At 40.9% G+C, this 26,464-nt stretch overlaps 1 protein-coding gene across 6 annotated transcripts in view; it reads left to right on the top strand.

The window, feature by feature from the left end:
- CAPN3 (calpain 3) overlaps positions 1-26,464 on the top strand; it is a 156,037-nt gene that overhangs the window by 129,202 nt on the left and 371 nt on the right. For 3 of the 6 annotated variants that reach the window (XM_018569497.1, XM_018569498.1, XM_018569495.1), the window contains 8 exons: positions 1,875-1,988; positions 8,833-8,907; positions 9,771-9,828; positions 11,721-11,785; positions 20,108-20,176; positions 20,841-20,919; positions 22,228-22,344; positions 25,575-25,633. In XM_018569497.1, coding sequence (XP_018424999.1) covers positions 1,875-1,988; positions 8,833-8,907; positions 9,771-9,828; positions 11,721-11,785; positions 20,108-20,176; positions 20,841-20,919; positions 22,228-22,344; positions 25,575-25,633 — 636 coding nt within the window. Of the gene's footprint in view, positions 1-1,874; positions 1,989-3,282; positions 3,296-8,832; positions 8,908-9,770; positions 9,829-11,720; positions 11,786-20,107; positions 20,177-20,840; positions 20,920-22,227; positions 22,345-25,574; positions 25,634-26,464 lie in introns of all 6 variants that reach the window. The other 3 variants (XM_018569499.1, XM_018569500.1, XM_018569496.1) reach the window with 2 other exon arrangements.

Here is a 26,464-nt window from a genome sequence, read left to right as displayed (position 1 = left end):
TAGAAGAAAGTATAGCCATAACCTGTCTGGCTATAATATATAATTGGTCCTCAAGCCCTACTCCACAAAAGCCATGGTTTCCCGACACTACACTAAATGATGACGAATAAAACTAGAAACAGTTTTGTGCACTTTGGAATAAATGGCTTTATAATAGACTGTATATGTGAAATATTATTATTATTATTAGTAGTATTATTACATAGTATTTATATAGCGCCAACAGTTTGCACAGCGCTTTACAATATAAGGAAGACATTACAGTCACAATACAATTCAAGACAAGATGGTAAAGAGGGCCCTGCCCGTGAAGGCTTATAATATAAAATAGTAAGGGGGAAATGATACATGAGGAGGTAGCTGTGTTGGGATGAATTATTTTCTGAATGTGATGGTTCAGTGGTTAGGTTGAGGTGGGATAAACCAGCCATTCTGGATGTGTAGATAGCTTAGAGGCAAAAAGGAATTATTTTCATAGCTCCACCCTAGGAATAAACACCTTATTTTTTAGGTTTGCAACGGAATTTAAATGAGGTCTACAACTTATACAAATACAGCAATCCTTCATTTTATATTTGGACTATTAATATAATAACATAATAGGTTATTCAGATTAATATAATAAGATATAATAGGTCATTCAGAAATACAAGTACTTATTGATACTCACTGTATTCAGTTGTTTGTCCACCGGCAAATTGCAGTTACTGAGCCTGATGGTACAACATGGGGAAGACTGATATAGACAGTGTTCAGTTTTTGGGGATATTCAGTTTGCATGGAAAGCAGTTCTGAAGAGAACAAACACTCATTGACTGACACTAAGGGGGTGATTTACTAACCTAAACACACGCACGCACTAGGTGCGTGTGATTTTCACACAGCAAAACGTATTTATCAACCAAAAAGTCTCTAAAAGCATATTTCCACTAATGCCATATATGGAAAAATCATGCACATGATGCATATATAATGCTGCTTCACAGTTTAGACAAAAATGGTTAGCTCATGCATTTACATTCCTGCATTCATCAACGCAAGCAGCACAACATAGAGCTATTTTACACAACATCACCTTGCAATTCATGTAAGGCTTTGCACAACACACCTGCTGGGTGTGTACACACTACAAAGGTGTTTAGATTCCACCCATAGATCATGCTGGGAGCGAACACAACATGTATACACACAGAGGTGTATACATGTTCGTGGTGTGTTTATAAGGTTAGTAAATCAACCCCTAAGTCTGTTTGGATACATGTGTCTGAAGAAGGTGGAAACCCCTTGATGATTCCAAAATGATAGAGGATTTCAGATTAAACTGGATATCCTCTTTAGAGCCCAATTAAAGTCATAGAAATAGATATTCAGTCAGATAGACGTTGCTCTAACAACTTCTTATTGTCTGTTGGTGTAACTGTTGCTATTGATATCTGTGAAGATATTAGTTAATTCATGGATCTTAACAACAACAGTAACATCCTCAGCCAGATAAGAGAGGTTTTCCATGCATCACTACACAAAATCACTTACCTCTGAACAGTAACAATCATAGATAATGATACTTATAAAGGTGATATAAATATATATACAAGTACTTGAAATGTAGTAAAGTCATTTTTTCAAATAAACACTTTCTAAATGACTGTAATAGGGAAATCACAAATATGATATACTGAACCAATTATATATTTTAATAAGTCCATACATATAAACTATGGGAAGAGCAGGTGATACATATTTTGGAACAGTGTTCCGTTTTGATACACCACCAATTCATGCATGATCATTGTAAGAGCTAGGCACATTACACTCTTCCTGGTTATAATCAGCCCTCTCTTTCCCTCTTACCCCTCTCCTCCTCCCCATTCCAGCCAATCATCTTTGTATCGGACAGAGCAAACAGCAATAAGGAGTTGAGTGTGGATGAAGTGTCTGACGAAGAGAAGAAAAAAAAGGCAGCCGATCAAAAAGAGAAAAAAGATAAGGTCATTGCGCCTTCCATGATTCTCATAATGTACCATTGCTGGGCAAGATAGTAATAATGGGTCAATGTAGTGATTAGAATGTGATTCACGGTCTGGTAAAAAATCTGAAGGTAATCAGAGACATTACATGGGAGGTGGACATGAAATACTAATTTGGCCACTTAATGTAATTCCTTAACATGCATCATCATACATCATGCACCTGCTCTGGCCCAATTATCTCTACAGAAAAAAGATTGGAGACAAATGAGTTGGTAGATTCAACTCTCTTCTAAAGCTGGCTACACACCAACAATCTGCTTGTAGATTCTCCTTTAGGTTTACCAATAACCATGTAGTGTGTAGGCCTACCTGAGCATTCAGTTTATATCCAGTCAGGTAGACCTTCACACATAGGCGTGTGCAGAGGGTGTACTGGGTGTGCCTGGAAACCCCCTAATCACCCTGAATGCAACACCAAATCTACAACAGCAGGTGCTGTGTTTTTAGTCACTGAGCTGGTGAAGAAGTCACAAAGATCTCTCTGTGACCAGCTCAGCGATACAGATGCAGCAGCATATGCCACTTACATTCCTTACATAACAGCCGCAGTTCTCAGTGCCTGGGAAGCTGCAAGGGGGTTTGACTGTGGCTTCCCATCCAATCAGGAAGCTAGGTGGGTGATCACATGACCATTTTCTAGGCTCCCTGCTTCATTACTGCACCACTGCTGGAAGATGTAAGGGACAGCTGAAGAGATGGGAATTCGGGATGCCTCAGGTCTGTGTATATAATATGTTTAAATATATATATGTGTGTGTGCTTATACTTTTGTGTGCACACCCTATGCAATAGGCTGCGCATGCCAATGCTCTCACACAGCACAATTGTTGGTAATCTAAATCAGATTAAAATGTTTGTGGTAAATCACATGATGGACATGTAATGTCAATGGGTACCCTAAAACCCTTTCCTAATCCTGCCACACCATTAATTTATTCAGTACGTTGGTCTAAAGAACAATGAGAATGTGTAACATGTAGTAATTCAAAGCAACCACATTTTAGCTTAGTTAAGTAAATTCAGAGTAAGTTGTTTGCTCTGAGTTACTGCAATAATTAGTGAATTGTGTTTTGTATGCAGTACATCTGATGTGGTATCTCATGCCATTTGGCACAAAGGAAAAAAAGAGTGTTTTTTGTATGACTAACATAAGCAAGGCTGGGTTCACACCTAGGCATATCGAATATGCGCGTTTGTCGCGTGTTTCGTGCCGCGTGTTTTTAAACATTGAAAAGAAGCACTGCCTGCAAAGAAAGCAATTAAAAGTTACTTGTCCTGCTGCCCACTCAGCCAAACTCTGCTGCATTGTAGAGAGAGGCTTGCTAAAAAGTCTTCAACATCCAGCACATTTCTGGGTGTGTCGGATACCTGCTCCACTACTGTGCTTTGTGGTTTCTTTCCACCAGCTCCTACTTCACAATTGTATCATGTAGTAACATAGGGGGCCGGCAGAAGGAACCACAGAGCACAATGGGGAGCACAATAAGAATGTTATTGTTGTGCTTTGCATTAATATAGTGCCAGCATTTTACGCAGAACTTTACAATGTTATGTGTTTAGATTCAGGGCCGGTGCAAGGTGCATTTTTCCGCCCCCCGGGCACCCTCCAAAACTAATAGGAGATATCCATGTGATATCCATGTTACAGGTCAAACCAATTAGTTTTCACACTGACAGCCAATGTAACCAAAGTATTCGCCCTGTCCACAAATGTAACGAAAGTATTCATACTGACCGCCAATGTAACCAAAGTATTCACAATGACCGCCAATGTAACAAAGATATACACCATGCACAGGCCCAGATTCCCCACAAGGCCACTAAGGCCGACCTCGGGCGGCAGGGAGCAGAGGGGCGGCAGCAATGTTGAATCCCCCGACGGCCGAAACATGCAGTTACGGGCGCCGGGCGGTAAGTTATTTTCTACATTTAGCCCTGTTTTGGGAAAGCAAGGCTAAATGTAGTGTGAAGCCGCTTGTTCGTTCCACATCCCCCCCGCACCTACCTCTCTCCTCGCTCCGCAGCTGAGTCTCTCACTGGCCGACGTTGTGGTGAGCAGAGTGGGAGGGTTAAAATTAACCCTGCCGCACCGTGTATACAGCGAAAGGGAAAGCTGTGCTCTTCCCCTCTCTGCTTTCACAGGAGTTCTAGCACAGTGCTGTGCTAGAACTCCTGTCCTGGAGGTGACAGGGTCACTGAAGAGAACCTTTCACCTCCAAATGCTATCACACAGGGGTTGTTAGCTCCTGTGTGATAGCAATAAAGTTAAGTGAAAAAAATGTAATTAAAAAATAATTAAACATAAATAAACAAATTAGTACAAAATAATTAGAAATAATAATTAAATAAAATGTTTTAAAGATGGGGCGGCGATTTGCATATGAATGAGCCGCAATATTTACATATGAATGGGCCGTGTGTTATTGATATGCAAATTGACGTGGCCCATTCATATGTTAATATCTCGGCCGGGGCACAACAGGAACAGCAAGCTTCGGAGAGAGAGAGAGAGTAGAGGGAGCTGTGGGCAGGGCTCTGACTATAGGAAACTGAAGATCAGAGCCCCGTCGATTGTGCGGCTCCTCTGTATTGGAGGGAGGCGCTGTTTTTCCGCCCTCCCCCACCAGCGCCCTCAAGCGGCCGCTTGTGTTGCCTATGTGGTAGCACCGGCCCTGTTTAGATTAAGCACTGAGATCCTGAGGAATGTGGAATTAAGTTTTACTTGCTTAGGAGAACAATACATCAGAATACAGAATTGTATATAGTAAACTAACATTGCACTACAGCGCCTTCTGCAGCACAAAAGACAGATTTTCAGTATTTCTAACACCCCTTCTCAACAGCATATGCGCTTCTTTATGACGTTTAGCTTCTCCCGAAGGAAACTGTGATGAACCTTTGACACTGACTCGGTGAGTGCACCTGCAGTCATCACTTCTGATGTGCAATATTGAAAGTCGATAATAGCTTTTTCTTGAGTGTCCCTAAGCAGATGATACTTCACATCGATATGCTTGGTTCTAGTGTTGACCCTTTCTGATTGTGTCTGAGCAGTATATGACAGCTTACAGGGTGGCATTCCCTTTGTTGCCCAACTGGATCTTCTAATTTCAGGTTGTTCAGCAGAATTTAACATGGAATTTGACTTATCCATTGTGAGATCCACCTCTTGTTCTGAGTCCTGTGCGGCTTCACTTTGCTTAGTTTCCTTTGCTGGTTCACTGGGCAAATTCACTTAACATCTCATTGGGATCATTGTTTCTGGTGATGGGTTCTCATCAAAATAAACGCTGCCACTTATTTTCACTTTGTCAGTCTTTGGGTGGAGAATCCTATATCCTTTACTTTGTTCACTTTAGCCCATCAGAATACATACTATGGCTGTGTCCTCCAGTTTGGATCACTTCTCATTTGGAATATAGACGAAAGCTTTACATCCAAATACTCGAATGTGTCCCAGGCTAGGCTTCGATTCATGCCACATTTCAAATGGGTTGCTTTCAACGGCTTTTGATGGTAGTGTGTTCTGTAGGTATGTTGCAGTCATGACTGCTTCTCCCCAGTACTTCTTAGGTTAGTGTCTGACAGCATGCATTTGGCCATTTCTATAAGAGTGCGATTTTTCTGTTCTGCTACCCCCATTTAATTCAGGAGTGTATGGTGTGGTTGTTTCTTCAGGTATGATTCCACTTCCTTACTGATGTACTCCCCTCCATTGTCAGTGCATATAATTCCTGGTTTCCATTGGAAATTGTTGCTGGACAGGGCTACGAACTCTTGAAGTGTTTCTGATGTTACGTTCTTGTGCTTCATCAGATAAGTTGTTGTGTACTTGGAATAATCATCAATGAAAGTCAGTAGATATCTGTTCCCACCTGATGTGGGAGTTTTCATTGGTCCGCACACATTGCTGTGTATGAGCTCCATGGGGTGGGTGGCTTTTCTTTGAGTGGCCTGTGGAAGTGGGGTACATGTGGCCTTTGCTTCCATACAGCATTTGCATGTGTAGCGCTCGCCAGTGGCGTAACCAGAGTTATGGGCGCCCGGGACAGAACATTTTTTTTCGCCCCCCCCATATTATATAAACATCCACTAGAACTGTACCCCCCACCCCCACACATATATATCAGCTAAGGAACTACAAGTCCAAGCATGCCATCATTGTCCCTGTACATCCCCCCCCACACACACATATCACCCAGGGAACGGCAATATCTGGTTGTTGTACAGGGGCAATGAGGGCATGCTGGGACTTGTAGTTCCCTAGCTGATATCTTATGAAGCTGTATTCCAACTGAAAGTACTACAATGACATTATAGAACTAAGAATAGAACATAAAATACAACTTTTTTTTTTTTTAATACTCACCTGATTCCTGGATCCAACAAGCGCGGCCTCCCGTCTCCCACGCTGTTAGAAGTTGCATACAGCGTGTGCTGGTTACTACTTAAACTGGCGCGCGCAGTGTGCAGCTTCTGACAAGATACGCTATTAGCATAGCGGGGAAGGCGGCTGCGCATTTTGCATCACTCCCGCTACGCTAATAGCGTATCTTCTCAGAAGCTGCACACTGCGCGCGTCGGTTTAAGTAGTAACCAGCACACGCTGTATGCAACTTCTAACAGCGTGGGAGACGGGAGGCCGCGCTTGTTGGATCCAGGAATCAGGTGAGTAGTATTCAAAAAAAAAAATGTTATTTTATGTTCCCGGGGACATTTAAAAATGTCCCCGGATTTTATTTTTAAAAAATGTGTCACCTTACCTTAGCCTGGTGGTCAGTGGGGGCTTCCTGGACCCTGGTTGTGGGGGGGTCTGCCGTGGACCCTGGTTGTGGGGGGGGTCTGCCGTGGCCGCAGGTGCAGTGGCTCCTTCCCTCATGCATATGGCTGGCCAGCCCGCCCGCATCAGACGCGGCTCTGAGTGATAATCGAATGCAGAGGCAATTATGATAAAGATTAGATACATTTATATAGTCTTGCAGGCTCTTTGAGGACAACCATAATGTTGATGCAGCCCACGATTTAAATTGAGTTTTACACCCCTGCCTTAAGGGCTTTCTTGTTTTATTCATTGTACATATTTTCTTACCTTCTGTCATATTTGTTGTAAATTATTATTGAAATAGATATGTTAGGGGTATAGTTAGGGTATATGCTTATGTATTGAAGGAAATTCTTTTGGCTGATGTTATTTAACAAACCTATGCTAACTAGGTTTGTATTGTGTAAGTTTCTTGACCTGTTGACCATACTGTTTTCAGGGTGTTGATTGTACACAATGGAACAGCTGTAGGGAATTTTGTCAAAACCTGTATAGTTAACTAACATTAAAGGGGTAATTAGACCAGCCAATCAGAACATCAGCCAAAATAATTTCCTTCAATACATAAGCATACACCTTAAATTTACCCTTAATTTATCAGTTTCAATCATAATTTACAACAATATTAATCGATTAATTTTCCTTTGGTGCATTCTAATGTTAGTTCCTGCTCAGGTCTGGTTTCTAGAGCGTTAATAAGAGTACTGAATGACACTGGAAGCCTGCATAGCAGTAATGCCACCACATGGTTATCTTTAATTTCCTTTCAATTGCACACAGTTGTTATATGATTTCCAGCATGTCATTCACATGTTCACGCATTTCCTGGCCTATTTCTAGCTTCATCTTACATAGCTTACGCAGCAGATATAGTTTACTGTTTAGGTTTGAACGCTCATGTAATTTTTGTAATGCAGTCCACATACTTTTAGCTGTATTCTCTTTTCTTATGTCGATGAGCTGGTTGTCTTCCACATAGCAGACTTATAATTGCTTTTGCTTGCCTGTTCTTCTTGTCCCATTCCTCAGTGGGTCCATTAGTGGGTCTGTATGTACTCGGTACTTGTCATAAGTCATCTTTGCTTAGCAGCATTTCAAGCTTGAACTTCCTTAGTTAGTAGTTGGTATTGTTGAGCTTTGCAATTGCAAACTTCATATCTAAACTGCTTGCCATCTTTCAGTAGCTTGGATGTGGCTTTTTTTGAATTGCAGTGCTCTGTTTAGTAAACAAGATATAACACAAACACCAGCAACATGTATCCAAGATGAAAGTAGATAATCTTCAATGGTTAATGTGATATACTTTTGAGGCTGCTCTTGCTGGTTTAGGGAAACCTCAGAACTGAAATATAAAGAACACAGAGAGCGCCTCCATCGCATAAAAACTTTTTAATAAAACAAAATAAAACAGCTGAAATGGTACTCACAAAGTTAGAATATTAGCAGGCAAGAAAAATCATGTGTAATGGACTTAGCCAGCCGGCTGTCAATCCTTTCTGGTTGACGCGTTTCCGAGGTCATGCCTCCTTCATCAGAACCCCTGAAAATAATCGATGATATGTCAGTTCCACTCTATCCCTCGTTCTTTTCGGATCTCAGATCTGTCTAGCGTAGGCTCTTTGTCATTATAGTGATAGCAATAAATGATATTCTATTATATTAGTATACTGCTAATTTGCAAGAACCCATAACAGTTAAATAGGTAGTCCCAACATACCCTATATAGAGTATCTGCATGTTAGGTGAAAGTAAAGTCAGCAGTCAGATCCCTCCTTGTATGGCCATTGATTGCTCTAAGTTTGGTGTACTGCTCTTTGGGCAAATAAAGCTTATGTCTAACTCGGAGACCATTTTTTCCCCTAAACATGTCTCATGTTTTTATTGATTGCAAATGCATCATGTTGTTGTTAGTGGGATATAATATTAATAATTCACTATAAAATGCGGTTAAAAAAATTACACTACTCCTGTATTTTGTAGACCTCCGGAAACACAGACAAAGAAACTGAAGAGGAGAAGCAATTCAGGAACATCTTCCAGCAGATTGCAGGGGATGTGAGTACTTAAAGTGGTACTGGAGGTATTATTTTGGCCTGTTGGCCACATACAGTAGATGCAGCCAGAAGAAGGGGTGAGGCTGCCATCTGGTGTTTGAGCAAATGATCAGCCCATTTATGAGTGTGAATAGGTCCATATGTTTTTCTTTTTTTCTTTAAAAACATAGTAAATTGGAGGCAAAGATGTGAAACAACAAAGCACAAAAGGCAGCCACTCTGATCAGTTTGAAACTAACAAAGAAGTAAAGGCCCACACGGGCAGGGCAATATACAAAACAATACAAAAGGGGATCAATTTTAAGCTAAATTGATAGTTAGCAAAAAATGCTGTCTAAACTGTTTCAACTAATAATGATAAACACAGAGATTTTTGTTTCATACATTCGCAAATGCATGTAAAACCACACTGGTCCCTGACTCAAAACTATCTGAATTTCTAACTATGGGGCATATATAGCATTGGACAAACTGAGAACAGGCTTACCTGCGGGCAGCCCCTCCTTCTTAAAGGTATAGCATCATACCAAAAGCCCAGACATTACACGAGGCAGCTGAAGACTTCCAGTGTTCTATATACAACCCTGGATGGGGGCTGTAGGGTTTGAATTCTGCTGATTCTAAGGTATAATAGTGTCATTGTCGCACCAAATGCAATATCATTTAGTAATGTATTATTTTGTTAAAATATGGTTTCACCTTCGACAAAATAATGTTGAAAAGCCTTACATGAAGTGATTTCCACCCAGCAATCAGCTTAGGGATGTTTGAATGCCTGGAATTGATTGGCTTCCGTTGCCTCTTTTGGCTTGGCTTTCACTTTCTTTCTTTGGCTTATGTTTTCATATCTGGTTTTTATTTTAGGACATGGAGATCAGTGCTGATGAGCTGCAGAGTGTTCTGAATAGAGTTGTAAATAAACGTATGTATCCATACCATGTACTATCCACACTGAAGGCTTCTAGAATATGCATACTTTACAAAGCACCAAAGTAATATATATAAACTTAAAACAAAGCTACGGCTGAAAATTCAAACTGTTTAAAATGTTAGCTCTTTCCAAAGCTAATATTTCAGTTTTCTAATATGACAAATGCCATGACAAAGCCAAGTGATGATATCATGCCCTCTCAACACTGAGTTAGTTCAGCAGTGAGAGTGGTACCTTCACTATGGCCTTGTGAGAAACAGTAATTATTTACTTACATAGACAATTCAACCTTTCAGTAAAAATGGAAATTGGCTGAATCTGGCTTTTAGTTTACACTTTATTCAATAGTTACACGACTATTGTATTTGATTTATTAACATTAGGGACATTGAAATAAATCTATCAGTATTATGCTCAATGTCTGAACTTATATAGAACAAAGGGGGGTAATCTGATACTAAATGTGATTCTAAAGGAAAAAGTTATTTACAAAAAGCTGAAATTAGTTCAAAACAGTTAAAAACTAACTAAAGATCAGTTTTCAAAGAGGAGAAACTCAAGGAGAAAGTAGAGAGGAAAAACTCAAGGAGAAAGTAGAGAGGAGGAACTCAAGGAGAAAGTAAAGAGGACCTCTCTAATCTTTTGTGAAGCTGTATTCTTTCACAAAAAGGACAATATGCAGTTCAGTGTTGGTATTATCTAGCTTTTCCATGTGTAAACTTTCATGTACATAGCTCGGAGATAATGAATCGTAGTTCAATAGGATAGGCAAAGCAATATTCCAACTGAGTTATCCATATACAGTAAGCTGTATTGAAGTGTCATTCATTAAGACCACAGAGATTGATGTGTGAAAAAATATGCACTGTGATGCATGTGTGTTTCCTTCCCACATTATTGTCCAAAAAGTGTTTACAATTCAAAATACTTCCTAGATTCAGGCACTGCAGTCATATTGCATATACAGTATTTCTGTCGGTTCATAAACTTTTCACTGTGCATCCAGCATTCATATCCAAATGAGGTAACAATATCTGCCAAATATGCCCCATGAGCAGACTTATGATGGACAATAGGATTGCACTGTAACAAAAAGAAAACTCACAGTTCAGCTCTCAATAAACACAAGATATTCACATTTCTAGCAAAATTGCAGATTTCCATCCAAATGTTGAGAAACTGGCATATTCCCCAATCATTCAAAAAGTGTGTAAAATATACTCATCTTTTATGTAGAACAATCTTTTGTCACGATACCATCATCCCGAAGTCCATAAGAGAAGAGTGCCCTCAGCACCTTTGGCAGATTTTTCTTAAATGTATTGGTTGCAGAGAATATACAGACAGGTGGATTGGATGAAGTCCCAGGTGTGAAAAGATTCAGCAGTTATTGGGGGGTCACTAAAGAGATAATTCATAGCAGCATTGGCCACAAATACCTGTAAATATGATACATGTTACTATTAGTAAATACATCCACATAGTACATAGCATTTGGGCATGCTTACCACAAAAATAGAGCCAGATGCAGTTTCCCATTTTTGGACCATTAGAAAGGAATATGTTAACTTCCTTATACACACACACACACACACACACACACACACACTATAGGTTGGACTTGATGGACATGTGTCTTTATTCAACCTCAAATACTATGTAACCTAAATATAGGAGCAGTCAGTGAAAACGGTTTAATTTCAACCTGTGTTTTACCACCTGTTTCCATGACCTGTGAGCGTCCAGTTCCCTCTCTGTATTACTCATTGCATACAAGCTGCATCCTGACTACATTCCAGACTCCATGTCAGTTCTGTTTGAATAAATATGCACTTGTTTTGTGATTTATGTAGAATGACTGCAAATTGTTGTTTTTTTCCCAGATAAAACCCTCAAGATTGAAGGATTTACCCTGGAGTCTTGCCGCAGTATGATTGCTCTCATGGATGTATCCTTTTTGTATGCATTTAAGTTGACATATACATACAGTCAGCAAAAGCGTCACCTCTAAGTGTAATGCCATTTATTCAATGTAGATTAAAAATGATCAATGGACCCACAAATGTATGATGCACAGCGCTTTGAACTGCAGTAATTCCACTGAAAAACGAATGAGATCATTCACTTTCTGGCGTAATTGCAAACAGCAGTCGACGATCACTACTGTCACAAAGCTGACCACTGTAAGCTTCAGCTGACGTGTTTTCTGGGGCCATGCCCCCAGGCCCGGATTCCCCACAAGGCCACCGAGGCCCGGCCTTGTGGGGAAGTTCGGGCGTCGGGCAGTAAGTTGCCCTCTCTACATTTAGTCCTGCTTTGCACAAGCAGGTCTAAATGTAGAGTGAGGGAAGGCGATTGTTCGTTTACATGTGATCTCAGGGATGTCGCCAAGATCACATGTAAAAAGTCTGCAGCCTTCCCCCCTGCACTTACCTCTCTCCTCTGGTTCCGTCCTCCGGGCTCAGCCGCCGAGTCTCTCTTCACTGCAGTGAGCAGAGCGGCAGGGTTAAAAGTAACCCTGCCGCTCCGTGTAGACCAGTCATGTCCAAAGTCCGGCCCGCGGGCCAATTGCGGCCCGTGTTCCGGTTTAATATGGCCCCACAGGTAATTTGGCAAAATCTATCTGTTGTGGCCCCCAGTGAATCCCTGAGCGCCGCTCAGGACCCCTGGGATCTCAGGATCTTTCAACGACGCGGAACTGCGCGTCCTCAGTCAGCGTTCTCGCGATCTCTCGGACGTCGCGGGATTTGGTGCGTTCCTTCTTCCTGCGCGTGAGGACAAGAGTAAGTGACTCTCACCTACGTGACATTTTGCGCATTAAAACCACTGCCTTTGAACCAGACCTAGCCTACGTGCTGCAGTCCAGATCTCAGTTTCACCCTTCACATTAGAGCAGGCAAGTTTTTTTTCCCAATTGAGATGAATACAATATGTTGAATTGTATAAATATATTTGGACACAACATGTATACTTGGCGTTATGTTCCTGTTCATATTTTTTTTAACTTAAAAGTTGACAGACGACCTTTATTACCAATAATATGTAATGTACTTTACAATGTTCCTGACATATATTTCAGCTTCATGGATTTTTTTTTCATCTGGCCTTTATATATGAAAGGCAGAGTGATTTAACACCTGTTTGGATTTGTCATCTATGTGACAAAATGAAAAGTATGCCGTTTGCAATAAACTTTGCATAAAATAGTTAATTTGCATTTAATTTTAATGGTTCAAAGAATGTCAGGCAAAATGGTCGGCCCTCACGCATGTTTACTTAATCAAATATGGCTCTCTTTGAAAAAAGTTTGGACACCCCTGTGCTCTTCCTCTCTCACTTGTCACAGGAGTTCCAGCACAGTGCTGTGCTAGAACTCCTGTATAGGAGGTGACAGGGTCAATAAAGAGAACCTGTCACCTCCAATTGCTATCACACAGGGGATTGTTTTCTCCTGTGTGATAGCAATAAAGTTAGGTGAAAAGAAAAATTAAATTGGTTAAAAAAAATTAAATTATACTGAGCTTTGGGTGATGGGAGGGCACTAGTTTGTGTCCTCCCGTTACCCTTAGGAGAACTATGGGGAAAAGCCCTGACCCCATAGTTCTCCTTTAAGATCGAAAGCCAGCCAATCCTGAACATGATGTCTCTATGATATGCTGTCTCTATGATATGGCAAATGTCGATTGGTCAAGGCAGTAGCCTATCAAATTAAAGCCTAGCTCCCTGTCAATGCAAAGCATACTGCTCCGGCTGCGAGTAGTGTAGCCACCTGTCCAGGATTCACCGGGACAGTCCGGGTTTTGAATGCTGTGTCTGGGTTTCATGGCAGCCCAAACCCTGACAAAAGATGTCAGGCAGACAGGGGCAACCAAAATTAAGATAAGGGCTTTTGGTTCTCCACTGAAAATTGTCTCGACTGATATTTACATACTGTATTAATGGGTGGCTCTATTTACATATGAATAAGCCGCAACTCATTCTCCCCAAACATTTTTGTGCGTCGCTAGTGTTCGGGTTTCACTGGAAGAAAAGGTGGCAACCCTAGCTGCGAGTGTTTGTCAGATTGACACATGGCTGGTGTTAATCAATCTCCCTCGTCCCTGGGCTATTATTACAGAGCACCTATAAATAGCCTAGCGATCTAGACGATCCACTAGCAGAGCATAAAGATAAATATATCTGTAAGTTGAAAAGCAATCGGAATTCTAATGTGAGAACTGTAAAAGCATGAAAACATAATGAGATCAAACGCTGCATAAATTAACCTGATAACCCCAATATAAATAGGTAAAATCAGTAATAAGCAAACCTAATAAATAATGGGCAGAAAAGCATTCACCAGGATAGAATAAATATCGAAACAAACATATAAGAGCATGTGAATAAAAAATGCATGTGAAGAAAAACAAACACATGATTACATGCATCAACAATATTCCACATAAAACAGAAAATTATTTAACTCCTTCATGACAGACACCTTTTTTTCATTTTTTGTTTACATATTATAATCAACATTTTAGGCCTGAAAATTACTTAAAACCTCCAAACATTATATATTTTCTGAAAGCCAAGACCCTATAGAATAAAATGGTTGTAGTTGCAAATTGTTATGTTGCACAATATTAGCGCAACTCCTTATCAAACCCCAAAATTTAGGGGAAAATGCATTTAAATGCCCCAAAACACAATAAAATACACATTTGTTTATAAAATATAAAAGATGAGGTTACAACGAGTAAATAGATAACCAACGTACCCAGGTTAACAATTGTGTGCGTCCGTAAACTACGACAAGGTTCAGTACCCCAAAAAAATCTATAGATGGCGCTTTAAAAGCCCCCATAGGTCATCAATTTAGAGATACGCGTAAATATTGGCCCTATAATTATTGCTCTCACTCCGGCATGCAGGGCGATACCCAACATGTGTAGCTCCATCGTCGTTTTCATATATAGGTGCACCTGATGCGTGTTTACGTGCTCGCGGGGGCAGGGGACTTTAAAAACATTTTTACATTTATTTTATTAAATATTAATTTTAAAAACTGTTAATTTTTTTTTTTTTTTACTTTACTTTAATTGCTATCACATAATCTGATAGCAGATTAGTGGTGACAGGTCCTCCTTAAGGTGATACTGGGAGTCCAAAAGACCCCTAGTATCACCTTTCCACTTGAAATGAACTATTGAAGTACATATCACACCTCAATAGCTTATTGCTAGGCTTCAGGAGCCCAGCACTGACAGCTATGGGAGCAGAAGTGATGTAATCGGGGAGGGAATCGGTAAACGGAGGTTCGCCGATCTCCTCCCCAGCTTCCCCCCGACACCAGAGAAACCGGTCCCAGGCTCGTAGGAGGGGCAGAGGAGCCCGGGAAACACGGCGTGGGTGTCGGGACGGGGGCCGTTTACCGACTTCCCATAATATTAAAGTTAAATAGACATGGTAATGGTAAAACGCATGCTACATGGACTGCATGAATGCATTAAGGCGACCAAATATCAAATTAGTATAAATTACTATGGGGGACCCAGTTCTGTATTGCCCATCCTATATTTCCCTTCTATGGGCATTACATTGAAAGGTTCAAGTATATATGAATATACTCTTCTCTGATAACTCAATGTATCCACAGATTCTCAGGATAATGTGTATTAGTATTCACTCCACAGAGAGATGGGTTGGTGGATAAACATGTAATTTTAAGTCTCTAATAAATGTCATCAAATAGCCGGCATGTTCATTCGTGTGTCAGGGAACCAAGGACCCAGACGGAAACTAAAAGTGCAGGTTAAAAATAAAGTTTATTGAAAGCGACAATAAACAAAATAGCAAACAATAGGTAAAACCAAAGACGTAGTCAGAGCTTAGCCAGAGATCAGAAGCCAAAGCAGGTAGTCAGCCTTGCCAGTTATTGGAACGCAGAGAGCAGGATGAACGAGTACAATAGCCGCAGTCTGAAACCAGGAGATCAGTAAACAGAGCCAGGACCATACACGAAGCACAGGAAAGAGCAGAGAGCACATGGTAGGTCTGAACAAACTCAAGGGTAAATACTTGAGACAGGATGTTGCCAGAAGTTCGTCAGAAGTTGCAGAATTATGAAGTTTACAGGTTTGATCATAAGAGGGCACCTAGGAGCAACTGTCAGTGTCAGAAACACTGTACAGAAGCTGAACCTGCAGCTAAAGTAGACAAAGAAGGGTAAGAAACCCGAACAATATGGTTGGTTTGAGAAAGTTTGGTAATTTTGAATGAGGGTGGGCGGCGTGAACATCAGAGGAGGGAACCCAAGAACACTCTTCTGGACCGTAACCTTTCTAGGAATTGAACCTGATCTGTGCACTGACAAGAGTGACGGCACAGTCACATTGGCGGGCAGGGCCGTCTTTAACGCAGGGCTAAAGGGGCAGTCGCCCAGGGCCCAATCAGTGTTGTGGGGTCCAAAGTTAGAAATTGTTTGCCCAGGGTCCAATCAGTATTAAAGACGGCCCTGTTGGCGGGTTGCGCGCACGGGCAGCAAAAGCCCGTCCGATGTTTCACATACACCCGATCGGCGGCTCTATAGCCTGCCGATCGTGTGTATGTGCTGGCTGCGTAAACCTCTCCCCCCCTTCGAGTGCTGTCGCCGAGTCCCCTCCTGACCCCTCACCTTCAATCCTGTGATCCGCTGCCCCATCTGCGGGCCGGGACCGGCTCGGGAGGGTGTCAGGAGTTAAGATGGGAGGGAGATCAGCATCTTCCTCCTTGCTGATCTCCCTCCGTGCTCTGAATGCGGAAGTAATGTGTAATACATCACTTCCGCATTCACCTGTCAGTCATCTGGCTGCTATTGCCAGAGAGAAGAAGCTGATGAAGCAGATCTCTGCTTCATCAGCTTCTTTTGGGGTCCCCAGGTGACATGAGGGGTCTTGGAGACCCCTAATATCTCCATAAAGAGGGCCTGGCAGTGTGCCTTTGCTATTATATAGGGGGATTGTTATCCCCCTATGTAATAGCAATGACATTAGGTGTAAAAAAACATAAAACGAGTAAAAAAATAAATAAAAGTCACATATAAAAAAAGTTTTTAAAAACCCCCTAAAACTTTTATGTCCCCCACCCCCATGTTTACGCACATATAAATGTAAATACGCGTCCGGTGCACCAGCGCGCAAAAACGACAATTGAGCTACACATGTTACATATCGCTGCGAATGTCAGAGTGTGAGCAATAATTTTAGGGCCATCAATCACTGATAACACTAAAATGATGAGCGGTAAAAGCTTTTAAAGTGTCGCCTATGGCCAATTTTGGGTAATGTAGTTTTTTTAGGTTTCACGCGCGCACGCAATTTTAACGCTGGACATGTTTGGTGCCTTTTTACCCAACGTGACCCCGTCTTTTATATTTTACCAAAAAATTGGGTAATAATAAATGTTTTATGATTTAATATAGGGGAAAGTTTTTGTTTTTTTAAAGATGTCGGTAATTTTTCCTTAATATAGTAAAAAATAAAACCCCCAGTGGTGATTAAATACCACCAAAAGAAAGCCCTATCTGTCCGCAAAAAATGGTATAAAATTAATTTCAGTACAGCTTTGCATGATGGAATAAATGTCAGTCAAAGTATCGCAGCGCTGAACACTGAAAAATGGCCTGGCCAGGAAGGGGGTTTAACACCTCAGACTTCAAGTGGTTAAGTTATCCCCCAGGCATTTCACTTTAAGGGTTTTTGTATTTTTAATGTTGCCCTTAAAGTTGTTTGCAAAGACTTTCTTCTTGCTGTATGGTATTTTTTGTTTGTTGTATTGGTACTTGTCCTCCATGGCAGTACCTAGCTTTTAGCCGTCTATTAGCCGTGGCCAGAATTTAATAACAGGATTCGCCCACCATAGACATCAGTGGGATTTTCTGTCAAATTTGGATTCACCAAACTTAAAAGAGGATTCGCCAAACGCTTGGCAAATTACTAGTAAAGAGTGAATGCCTTCAAGCTGCTCCTGGCTCGAAAAAGAGCCCTTCAGAGCTCAAAATGTCACTGCTTAGGAATGGAGATGTGTACAGGTATTCCTCACCTAACGACTTACCTGTTTTGCGACCACTCACACTTACGACCAGCTCTCCGACCATGCGTGCGGGAACGTGGCAGCGGCTGTGCGACGTCTCACCGTCTTCAGTGCAGTACTCCTTTCTCCGCTGCAGGTCTCGGTAAGTATTTAATTGACTGCTTTACAGTGCACTGTACAGTACTGTACATCTCCAACACTATACAGTATGGTACTAATGCAGTACAGTACTGTATACAGTTTCTCGTTTAACGACCAATTTGTTTAACGACCTGGTCGTAGGAAAGGAACTCGGTCGTTAAGTTACGAGACAAGGCTACTAAATTTAAACATGTTCACATTGGAGGTGGGGAGATTAAGGGGGGGATATGATTTCCATGTACAAAATGTTCAATGGTGGTAGCAACATTAGCGATAAACTGTTTAAAATTAACTCCATTACAAAAACTAGAGGCCATCACCTAAAATTGGTGGAAAAAAAATTCCAGCACAAGGGGCGAAGGGGGTTCTTCACAGTAAGATCAGTTAGGGTCTGGAACTCACTGCCACAGGCGGGGATTTCAGCAAATAATGTGGAATTGTTCAAGAAACGTTTGGACGATTTCTTAAGGGACCGTAATATACAGGGGTACGGGTACTCCTAGAATGCGATCCTAATAGGTTGGACTTGATGGACTAATATCTTTATTCAACCTCAAATACTATGAAACTATGTAAGTGAGGAATAGCTTCATGTCTAAAAGAGAGGGAAAAAGCAAAAATCAAAACCTTCTGAAGACAGGAGCATGTGAATGTGATTAAGTGAAATAATCTTCCATGGTCATATAAAGCTCAATTCAGTGAATTATATTGGCAGAGAAATTAAAATATACATAAAATATTTTATACACGTAAAATGTTATACACATAAAATAGTCCTAAGTAGATATTATTATGACCTCTGATCTCTATACCTTTTAAGGACAGCAAAGAGTCCTGTGTGTAAAGCTGTATATTGGACCATTGCTGCATGCTGGACTCTGTTACAAATAGATAAGGAAAGATTTGATATATGTGAAAGGAAGGTTCCTAGGGGAATTTATGTAGATCAACATAAAATAATCTTTATGAAAGACAAAATATGTGTTAAGGTGCCCACACACCTTACGATAATCGTACGATAATCGCGGGAAATCCAGCGATCGTACGATTATCGTAAGGTGTGTGGGAGCCATGCAACCTCTGCTACTGTAAGGTCGCACAACTTTTATCTTAGGAACATGTTCGAAAACCAGCCGAAAATCGTACGATGTTCGGCTGTTTTGTGGCATGTTCGCAAGATAAAAGCTGCACAGGCCGGTGTGCGCAAGCGCATACTGCCCGTTCAGCATTGCGGTCATCGGAAGCCCGCCCCTCAGCGGGGCGGGCTTGCGATCATTGCAAGTATGATCTGCCTGTCCAAGATAGGCAGATCGTACGTTTTTTTAATTACCTTACAACCATCGCAAGACAAAAGTCTTGCGATGGTTGTAAGGTGTGTGCCCAGCATTAGACTATCAGCAATACACAGTACAAGTCAATTGCATGTCAAAAAAAAGACTTACTGGCTGACCCAGATGATGGCTGGATGAAACCAGTAGTGATGCAATAAAGGAGAAGAAAACAGAAATGGAGGGCTATGAGCAAGGACAAAGAAGAATAAAGGATGCTTCTGCACATAGGCTGATCATAAGTGAAAAAACATGTTCCAAAGTAACACATCGGACATGTCAATGCTTTCAATTTAGCAAGTTGGTGGTCAGTTTTTGTAAAACAAGCTGCAAGCAAGCAGATTGACTGCAATGTTTCCAGATGGGGATCATAGTTTCTGTCACAGGTAGTGTATAATAGCCTCCATGGGCAAACTGTGATATAGTCAGGGAAACTGCCTGTCAAAAGTGCCCATAGACACAAACTGGCAGTCAGAAGATTTAACCAATGAACAATCATAGCATCAATCAAACTGTCCAATTGTTCTGCAGATCCACAGCTCTAGGTTTCTCACATACTGGATCTCTCATTTCTGTACTGACAACCTCTAAAACACTGGCTCATACTGTGAAGTGCAGGTAAATGGTATCCCTCCAGCACTCTGAGGATTTGAGGTTCCTGTTTAATTTCCAGGTGAAGTAAGGACTACGAGGCATCTGATTAACATGAAAGGTACAGAAATGTGAATCCTTAACCTATTTTCGTATAGACAGATGGCTGTGGTCGACTGAATTTGCAGGAGTTCCAGCACCTGTGGAAAAAGATCAAGGAGTGGCAGGTAAAGTCCCAGTGCAGTAATCCATAACAACTAGTCAGTAAACCTTTATGGATTACTGAACTGTACATATCACCATGGTCCTTCATAATTGAAGGAAACCTTTACTGACAGATTACGTAGGCTACCATTGCTGACCTCTCTTTTTTGATATGCTTGTTCCCTGTTTCTCATATTGATCCATTGTATTCACTACTTTCTGGATCACTGATCTGAAGCAAGTCAGTTCTGACCTTAACTGACTAGCTTGCGGTGTGTTTTTCTTGGGTTAGTGACTCAAACTTTTGAAGCCAGAGACGGCAAGGCAACTAGCATTTTCAGAAGGACAGCAAGGGCAGTCTACATGTCGGTAAAGACTGTTATTTTTCCAGGTTATGCTATATATTGTATAAGTAAGTCACATTCAACTGGCCCTGTTCTGTAATGTTGGAAATGTTTCACTACTCATCCAAGAAGATTCCGTAGTTCTGAACTGAGGAAACCTATTAGATGAGTGGCAGGTAGAGGTAGTCTACATGTTTCTGTCATTATAGGTTTCCTAATCCTAATGATGTGCATTTGTGTAGAGAAATACAGACATTTGTTAGGTTTTATTATATATTGTTAAAGTAATTGTAGAAATGGGCTTATTTTGCAGATGAGTAATATATTATATTATTTTTTCTAGAAAATATTTATTAAATATGATGCAGACCAGTCTGGAACAATCAACAGTTATGAGATGCGAAATGCTGTTAATGAAGCAGGTAACATTTTATCATGCAACACAGGGAACAGGTATAAAGAGAATCAGTGGTAGATGCAGAGGAATGTGGTATGTGGTAGTAGTGGGTGAGTAGGGTAAGCACAGTGAAAATAAGGGAAATTATGATCAGATCACAAACGTGAAAGTAAGTAAGCTTTGTGGATGAAATGAAAACTGTTGGTAAAGGGTGCTGCTTGATATGCAGCCAAAAGCATCTTACCAAAGTCATGGGACAGGCTGGGCATTATACTTGCACTGCATGTGCAAGAACTGGCATACAGGCTTTCAGCAAATGCTGCCTTGTTAGGCTGGCCCACTAAAAGATACATTTGTCTACATCTGAGGTTTGTCTTTCAATTTTTAAGTCTGAGTAAATAGGCAAGGGGGTTTTAATTATAATTGGTGTTTCTATTTAAACATCAATAAATAAATTCATTACGTTGATGCTACATTGAAAGGCTGTTCACAACTGTTTCATAAGCCTTTGAATGGCTCATATAGCCCACTAGAAGAAGATACTGCATTCACTTAAACAAAGGAAAGTACCTGGGTCTATCTCTGGGAACAGAAAGTACTTGGTTATACCCTGGGAATTAAAAGTGCCTGTGTCTACCTCTGGGAACAGAAAGTACTTAGATCTACCTCTGGTAATGGAAATTACGTGGGTCAAACTCTGGGGATGAAATGTACTTGGGTCTACCTCTGGAAATAGAAAATACTTCGGTCTACCCCGGAAAGGGAAAATACCTGGGTCTACCTCTATTAACAAAAAACTACTTGAGTCTACCACTGGAAATATATAGTACTTGGGTATGCCTTTGGAACCAAAAAGTACTTGGGTTTACCTCTGGGAACAGAAAGTACTAAGGTCTGCCTCTGGTAATGGAAATTACGTGGGTCAAACTCTGGGGATGAAATGTACTTGGGTCTACCTCTGGAAATAGAAAGTACTTGGGTCTACCCCGGAATGGGAAAATACCTGGGTCTACCTCATTTAACAAAAAAACTATTTGAGTTTATCTCTGGGAATATATAGTACTTGGGTCTACCTGTGGAACCAAAAAGTACTTCGGCCTACCTTTGGGAACTGAAAGTGTACGTGTCTACCTCTGGTAATGGAAATTACTTGGGTCAAACTCTGGGAATGGAATGCACTTCGGTCTAGCACTGGAAACAGAAATTACTTTGGTCTACCTCTGGGAATGGAAAGTACTTGGGTCTACCGCTGTCTAATTGTATAATTTCCCACTATCCATGTTGGTCGGATAGACAGCGGACTTATATTCATTTGTTATTTCTTCTTTCTTAGGGTTTCATCTGAACAACCAGCTGTATGACATCATCACAATGCGCTATGCAAATAAGCATATGAACATTGACTTTGATAGCTTCATTTGTTGCTTTGTTCGCCTGGAAGGAATGTTTAGTAAGTTTAATTTAAAGCCTGGTGCTAGATTTTTCCACATAGTTTGTGGTAGAATATTTAAATAAGATACCTGCTTATCCTGGGCTGTCCTGCTGGGAAATAAGCTGTAATGTTAATCTGTAGGTGGAGGGCGAAGCCAACACTAAGGGAACTACTTATATGAGTCTAACACTAAATGTGGTCCTTTTGTATGTGTTGAACAATATTTCCCCCATCAAGTTATTTATAAAAAGCCAAACCTATTCATTTTATCTGCTATTTAAGCCAGGAGTTTCTGCCATTTTTCTACTATTTATAAACAGGTTAAAATTTTGACCAGTCATAACCTTTTATTTATTAGATTTTTCCACTTTATATGGAGGGAAACTGGAGAAAGTGCATCCTGTAACCCTTTCCTGCCAGAGCTGTATTTACACTTTTGCACACGTTATAATCCAGATTTTAGGATTAAGGCAGAGACCCTGTAGAATAAAATAGTGGCAGTTGCAATTTTTTGTGACATGATATTAGTGTAACTCTTTATCGAACCCAAAATTTCAGTAAAAAATACACTTACATGAATTTTAGTGCATGCTCTCCCGAAACCGTGAAAAAATATGGTACCCCAAATTGTCCATAGGCAACGCTTCAAAAGCCTGTACAGGTCATCAGTTTAGAGTTAACTGTGAATGTTGGCCCTAGATTATTGCTCTCACTCTAGCAAATGCGTTGATACCTCACTTTTGTGGTGCACACATGTCGTTTTAGTATGTAGGTGCACACAATGCTTATTGCGTTAGTAATTGTGAGTACACAGGGACTGGGGAATTTAAAACTTTTTAAAGGTGTTTTTAAATGTATTTAACTTTATTTTTTTTTATTTGATTTCATTGCTATCACATAGGGGGATCACAAGCCCCCTATGTGATAGCACTTTAGTAGTGATGGGTCCTCTTTCAGGTAACATTAGGGGTCTGTTAGACCCCTAATGTCACCTTTGCAGCCCATTGAAGTTGATCAAGCACAGATACTGCTTGATCAGTTTCTACCCCGGCTTCTCTGGGGGGGAGAAACGACAGCTCAGAAATCAAAAGTGATAAAATCATCGTCGCTTAGGGTTTTATTCAGGGGGAAGGAGAACAGCAAATTAATCTCTCTACCCGTCAACACCCGCGATGCTGGTCATAGGCCTGCAGGAGGGGCAGTGGAGCCCTGGAAGCAAGGTAGGGGGTGTGTTGTGACAGGGCAGGTGGCATATTTTTAACAGCCCTTGGAAGCGATCAGTAGGCTTTACAGCTGCCCAAAATTCTTCCAGTGTAAAGCAGACGGGCATCTGTTTAGGGGCCCGCTGGATACTTCAGTGGCAGCAAAAGGGTTAAAGCATATCCATATCCATACCCAATTTGTTTTCTGTTTTTCATAAAATGGGGGAGAGGTTAGAAACCCTGTTCGGTATTACTGCTGTTAGAGAGATTTATCCTTACTTTCTGTTCTGCAGAAGATGTTTTACAAGACAGGAAGTGAGGGAAAATCTGCAGCAGGAAAACAAACAATTAATAAAAAAAACTGACAGATGTTCTAGAATTCCCCTACTAAACTTAAAAAAAAACATTTGACTTAGGTTTGTGTTGCTGTTAAAGAAATTTTCCCTCACTTCCTGTCCTGGAGGCAACCTAGAGTAGACCTATATTAGACTAGACAGGAAGTGAAGGAAACTTTCCAACGGAGCCTCTGATGGCAGTCAAATCCAACAGGAGCTCCAATCTTTCCCCACTCTAAACAAAATTAAAAAAATGTTTTGGCTATAGGTACATTTTAAAGTGACAGATTTGTTGTTTTTCCTACTTGTAAGTAGACCATGTTTTAAATCATTGTTTTCCATTTCTCTAACCATACTGAGCCTTTATAAATTGATGCGCTCCAAACCTGCAAAATCTTGAAACTACATGCAAAACCTAAACAAACCCATGAGAATCAGTTTTACTGGCTTATGGCGGGTTACAGTGGGCTCGCAGTGATCTTATCACTTCCCAGCAAACCAGTAAATACACACATCAGAACTGTTTTGCTTGCCAGTGGATATATAATTGTGTTCAGTCAGTCTTGTTATCCACACAACATGGTTAGACAGCATAGCCAGGTCCTGGACCTCTCTGCAGTTAAAGTAAACTTGTTAGGGGATATGCAAGCTGGTATTGCAGGTTGCTTTTCGAGAATGCAAGTTGCCTGACTTTCATGCCAAATTTATACTGAAGTACTTTCTCAGTTAGGCTCCATTCCCACTGGAGCGGCCGTCCGCTCGTATTCGGCTGTACGAATATGCGTGGAGCCGCTCTAAACAAAAAAAACAATGCACTTTAATGTGCATTGTTCAGACTATTGCGGTACAAAACTGCACGGCCCCTAAAATAGTGCAAGCGCGATAATATGGCGGATTCCTCACGTTCGCAGCTAGATAATAGCCGCAAACAAGCGGAATCTGTGCGGATAAATTTTTTTTAGGATTTTCATCCCGTGCGGGAAATGCAAACGCTATATGTGAATGGAGCCTTACTGACTCAGAACAAGTATGCAGATCAGGAAAATTAAAGTCTACATACTTTTTTGTGTAAGGGACTCAAAGACAGGTAAAGACTCTTATGCTAGCTGTATTAAAAAAAAAAAAAACATTTGGTGTTTTGTTTTTTTGTTGTCAATCAACACATAACTGGATTGAAGGGTGTTTTGAGTTCAGCTTTGGGAATTACTAGTGTCCTGTTGCATTACTAGGGGATCCCTCCTTGCATCTTTGACCTCCTTGCAGCCAGATTGAGCAAATCTTAAACTTTGCTACTGAGTGGACTGTAGCCTCTTTCCACTATCTCCATCCCCGACCATTATATTGCCTCACAGTTAATAAAGACAGCAGTATGTAGAGCTGAGGTGCAAATAATTTCTTCTTGAATGAAAAGGGGATGGGCATATCATTGCCTACAACAGCATAATCTGGCAAATATGATCATTCCCATAACAAACACCCCAGAAAGGCCGGTTTTATGCATTTCCGTGATAAATTCCAGTTTTGGCAAAGTGTTGCTTTGAAGGGTCTTTCTAGCCCTCACTCCATAGAAGCCAATAACATTTTTAAGATTTCTACAATGCATGCAGAACCTGCCTCTGTGCTTACGCAGTTAAATCCATTATTGTTCACCTTCAAGATATGTTGCAACACCTTATCTTTCATATTGTCATATTTGTCTTTTGTTTCACAGGAGCATTCCATGCCTTTGACAAAGACGGAGATGGAATCATCAAGCTCAATGTGTTGGAGGTAATTATTAATGTAGTATTTAAGTAGTATTAAACCCTCATTTTTTTCTTTTTAGATCCACGAAATGCTTTATTATTGCATGTTTTCTAGCATCACTTTCCCCCCAAAAATAACAACAAAATCCTACTGCATGTTTCCCACTTGTGGTGCTGTCCTTAACTTTTGTTTGGGGAGTGCGCTTCCATGTCATTAGCCTTTCTGGTACAGTGTACAGCATAGGAGTATGCTAGAGCCACTCTCAATCATTGGGCTTACAGGTGGAGCAGGAGAGTGACTTGTGCTAATGGGCTTTGATTCTGCCTCATGCATCAGCTCATGGAGCAGTAAAGCGTCACATTCAGCTGGAGTGTCGATAAGGGACACTTCACCCTCAGTGTATGTTCACCCCCAGGTCATAGTGTCATGTGATACCGTGCGACCTGGCCAACTGCTTCCTTGCAACCAATGACACTGCGCCAGCATTCTAGCAACCTTTGGCACTGTGCATCCAGCCACCAGCATCCTAGAGACCAGCGGGGGAGAGATGTAATAAATGGTCATCTCGGGTGGCATCCGGCCCCAGCATGGCAGCGGAGATGTGGAAATGCAGAGCATGCTATTTTTTAGAAAGATCCTGTACTTTGCTTTTTTTTATTTGAATATCAGTTTGGGTGGTAGCATCTGAGTATAAGGAATTGATATCTGCCAGACAATGATTTAATAGAATTAAAGAGTTTCTTTTAGTCTTGGATAGACCAAGGAAGCATTTTTTACCTCTGTTCTTCTTTCATGCTGCCCTCATGGGACATTTTCCATCACTTCCTGTTCCAGAGACACAAAAGGAAGTGAAAT

The sequence above is a fragment of the Nanorana parkeri genome, unplaced genomic scaffold, assembly GCF_000935625.1.
Source record: "Nanorana parkeri isolate BGI_ZX_2015 unplaced genomic scaffold, ASM93562v1 scaffold1344, whole genome shotgun sequence".
NCBI classification, from domain to species: Eukaryota; Metazoa; Chordata; class Amphibia; order Anura; family Dicroglossidae; genus Nanorana; species Nanorana parkeri.
The sequence above is the reverse complement of the archived record's forward strand: the minus strand, read 5'-3'. Positions and strand labels throughout refer to the sequence as shown.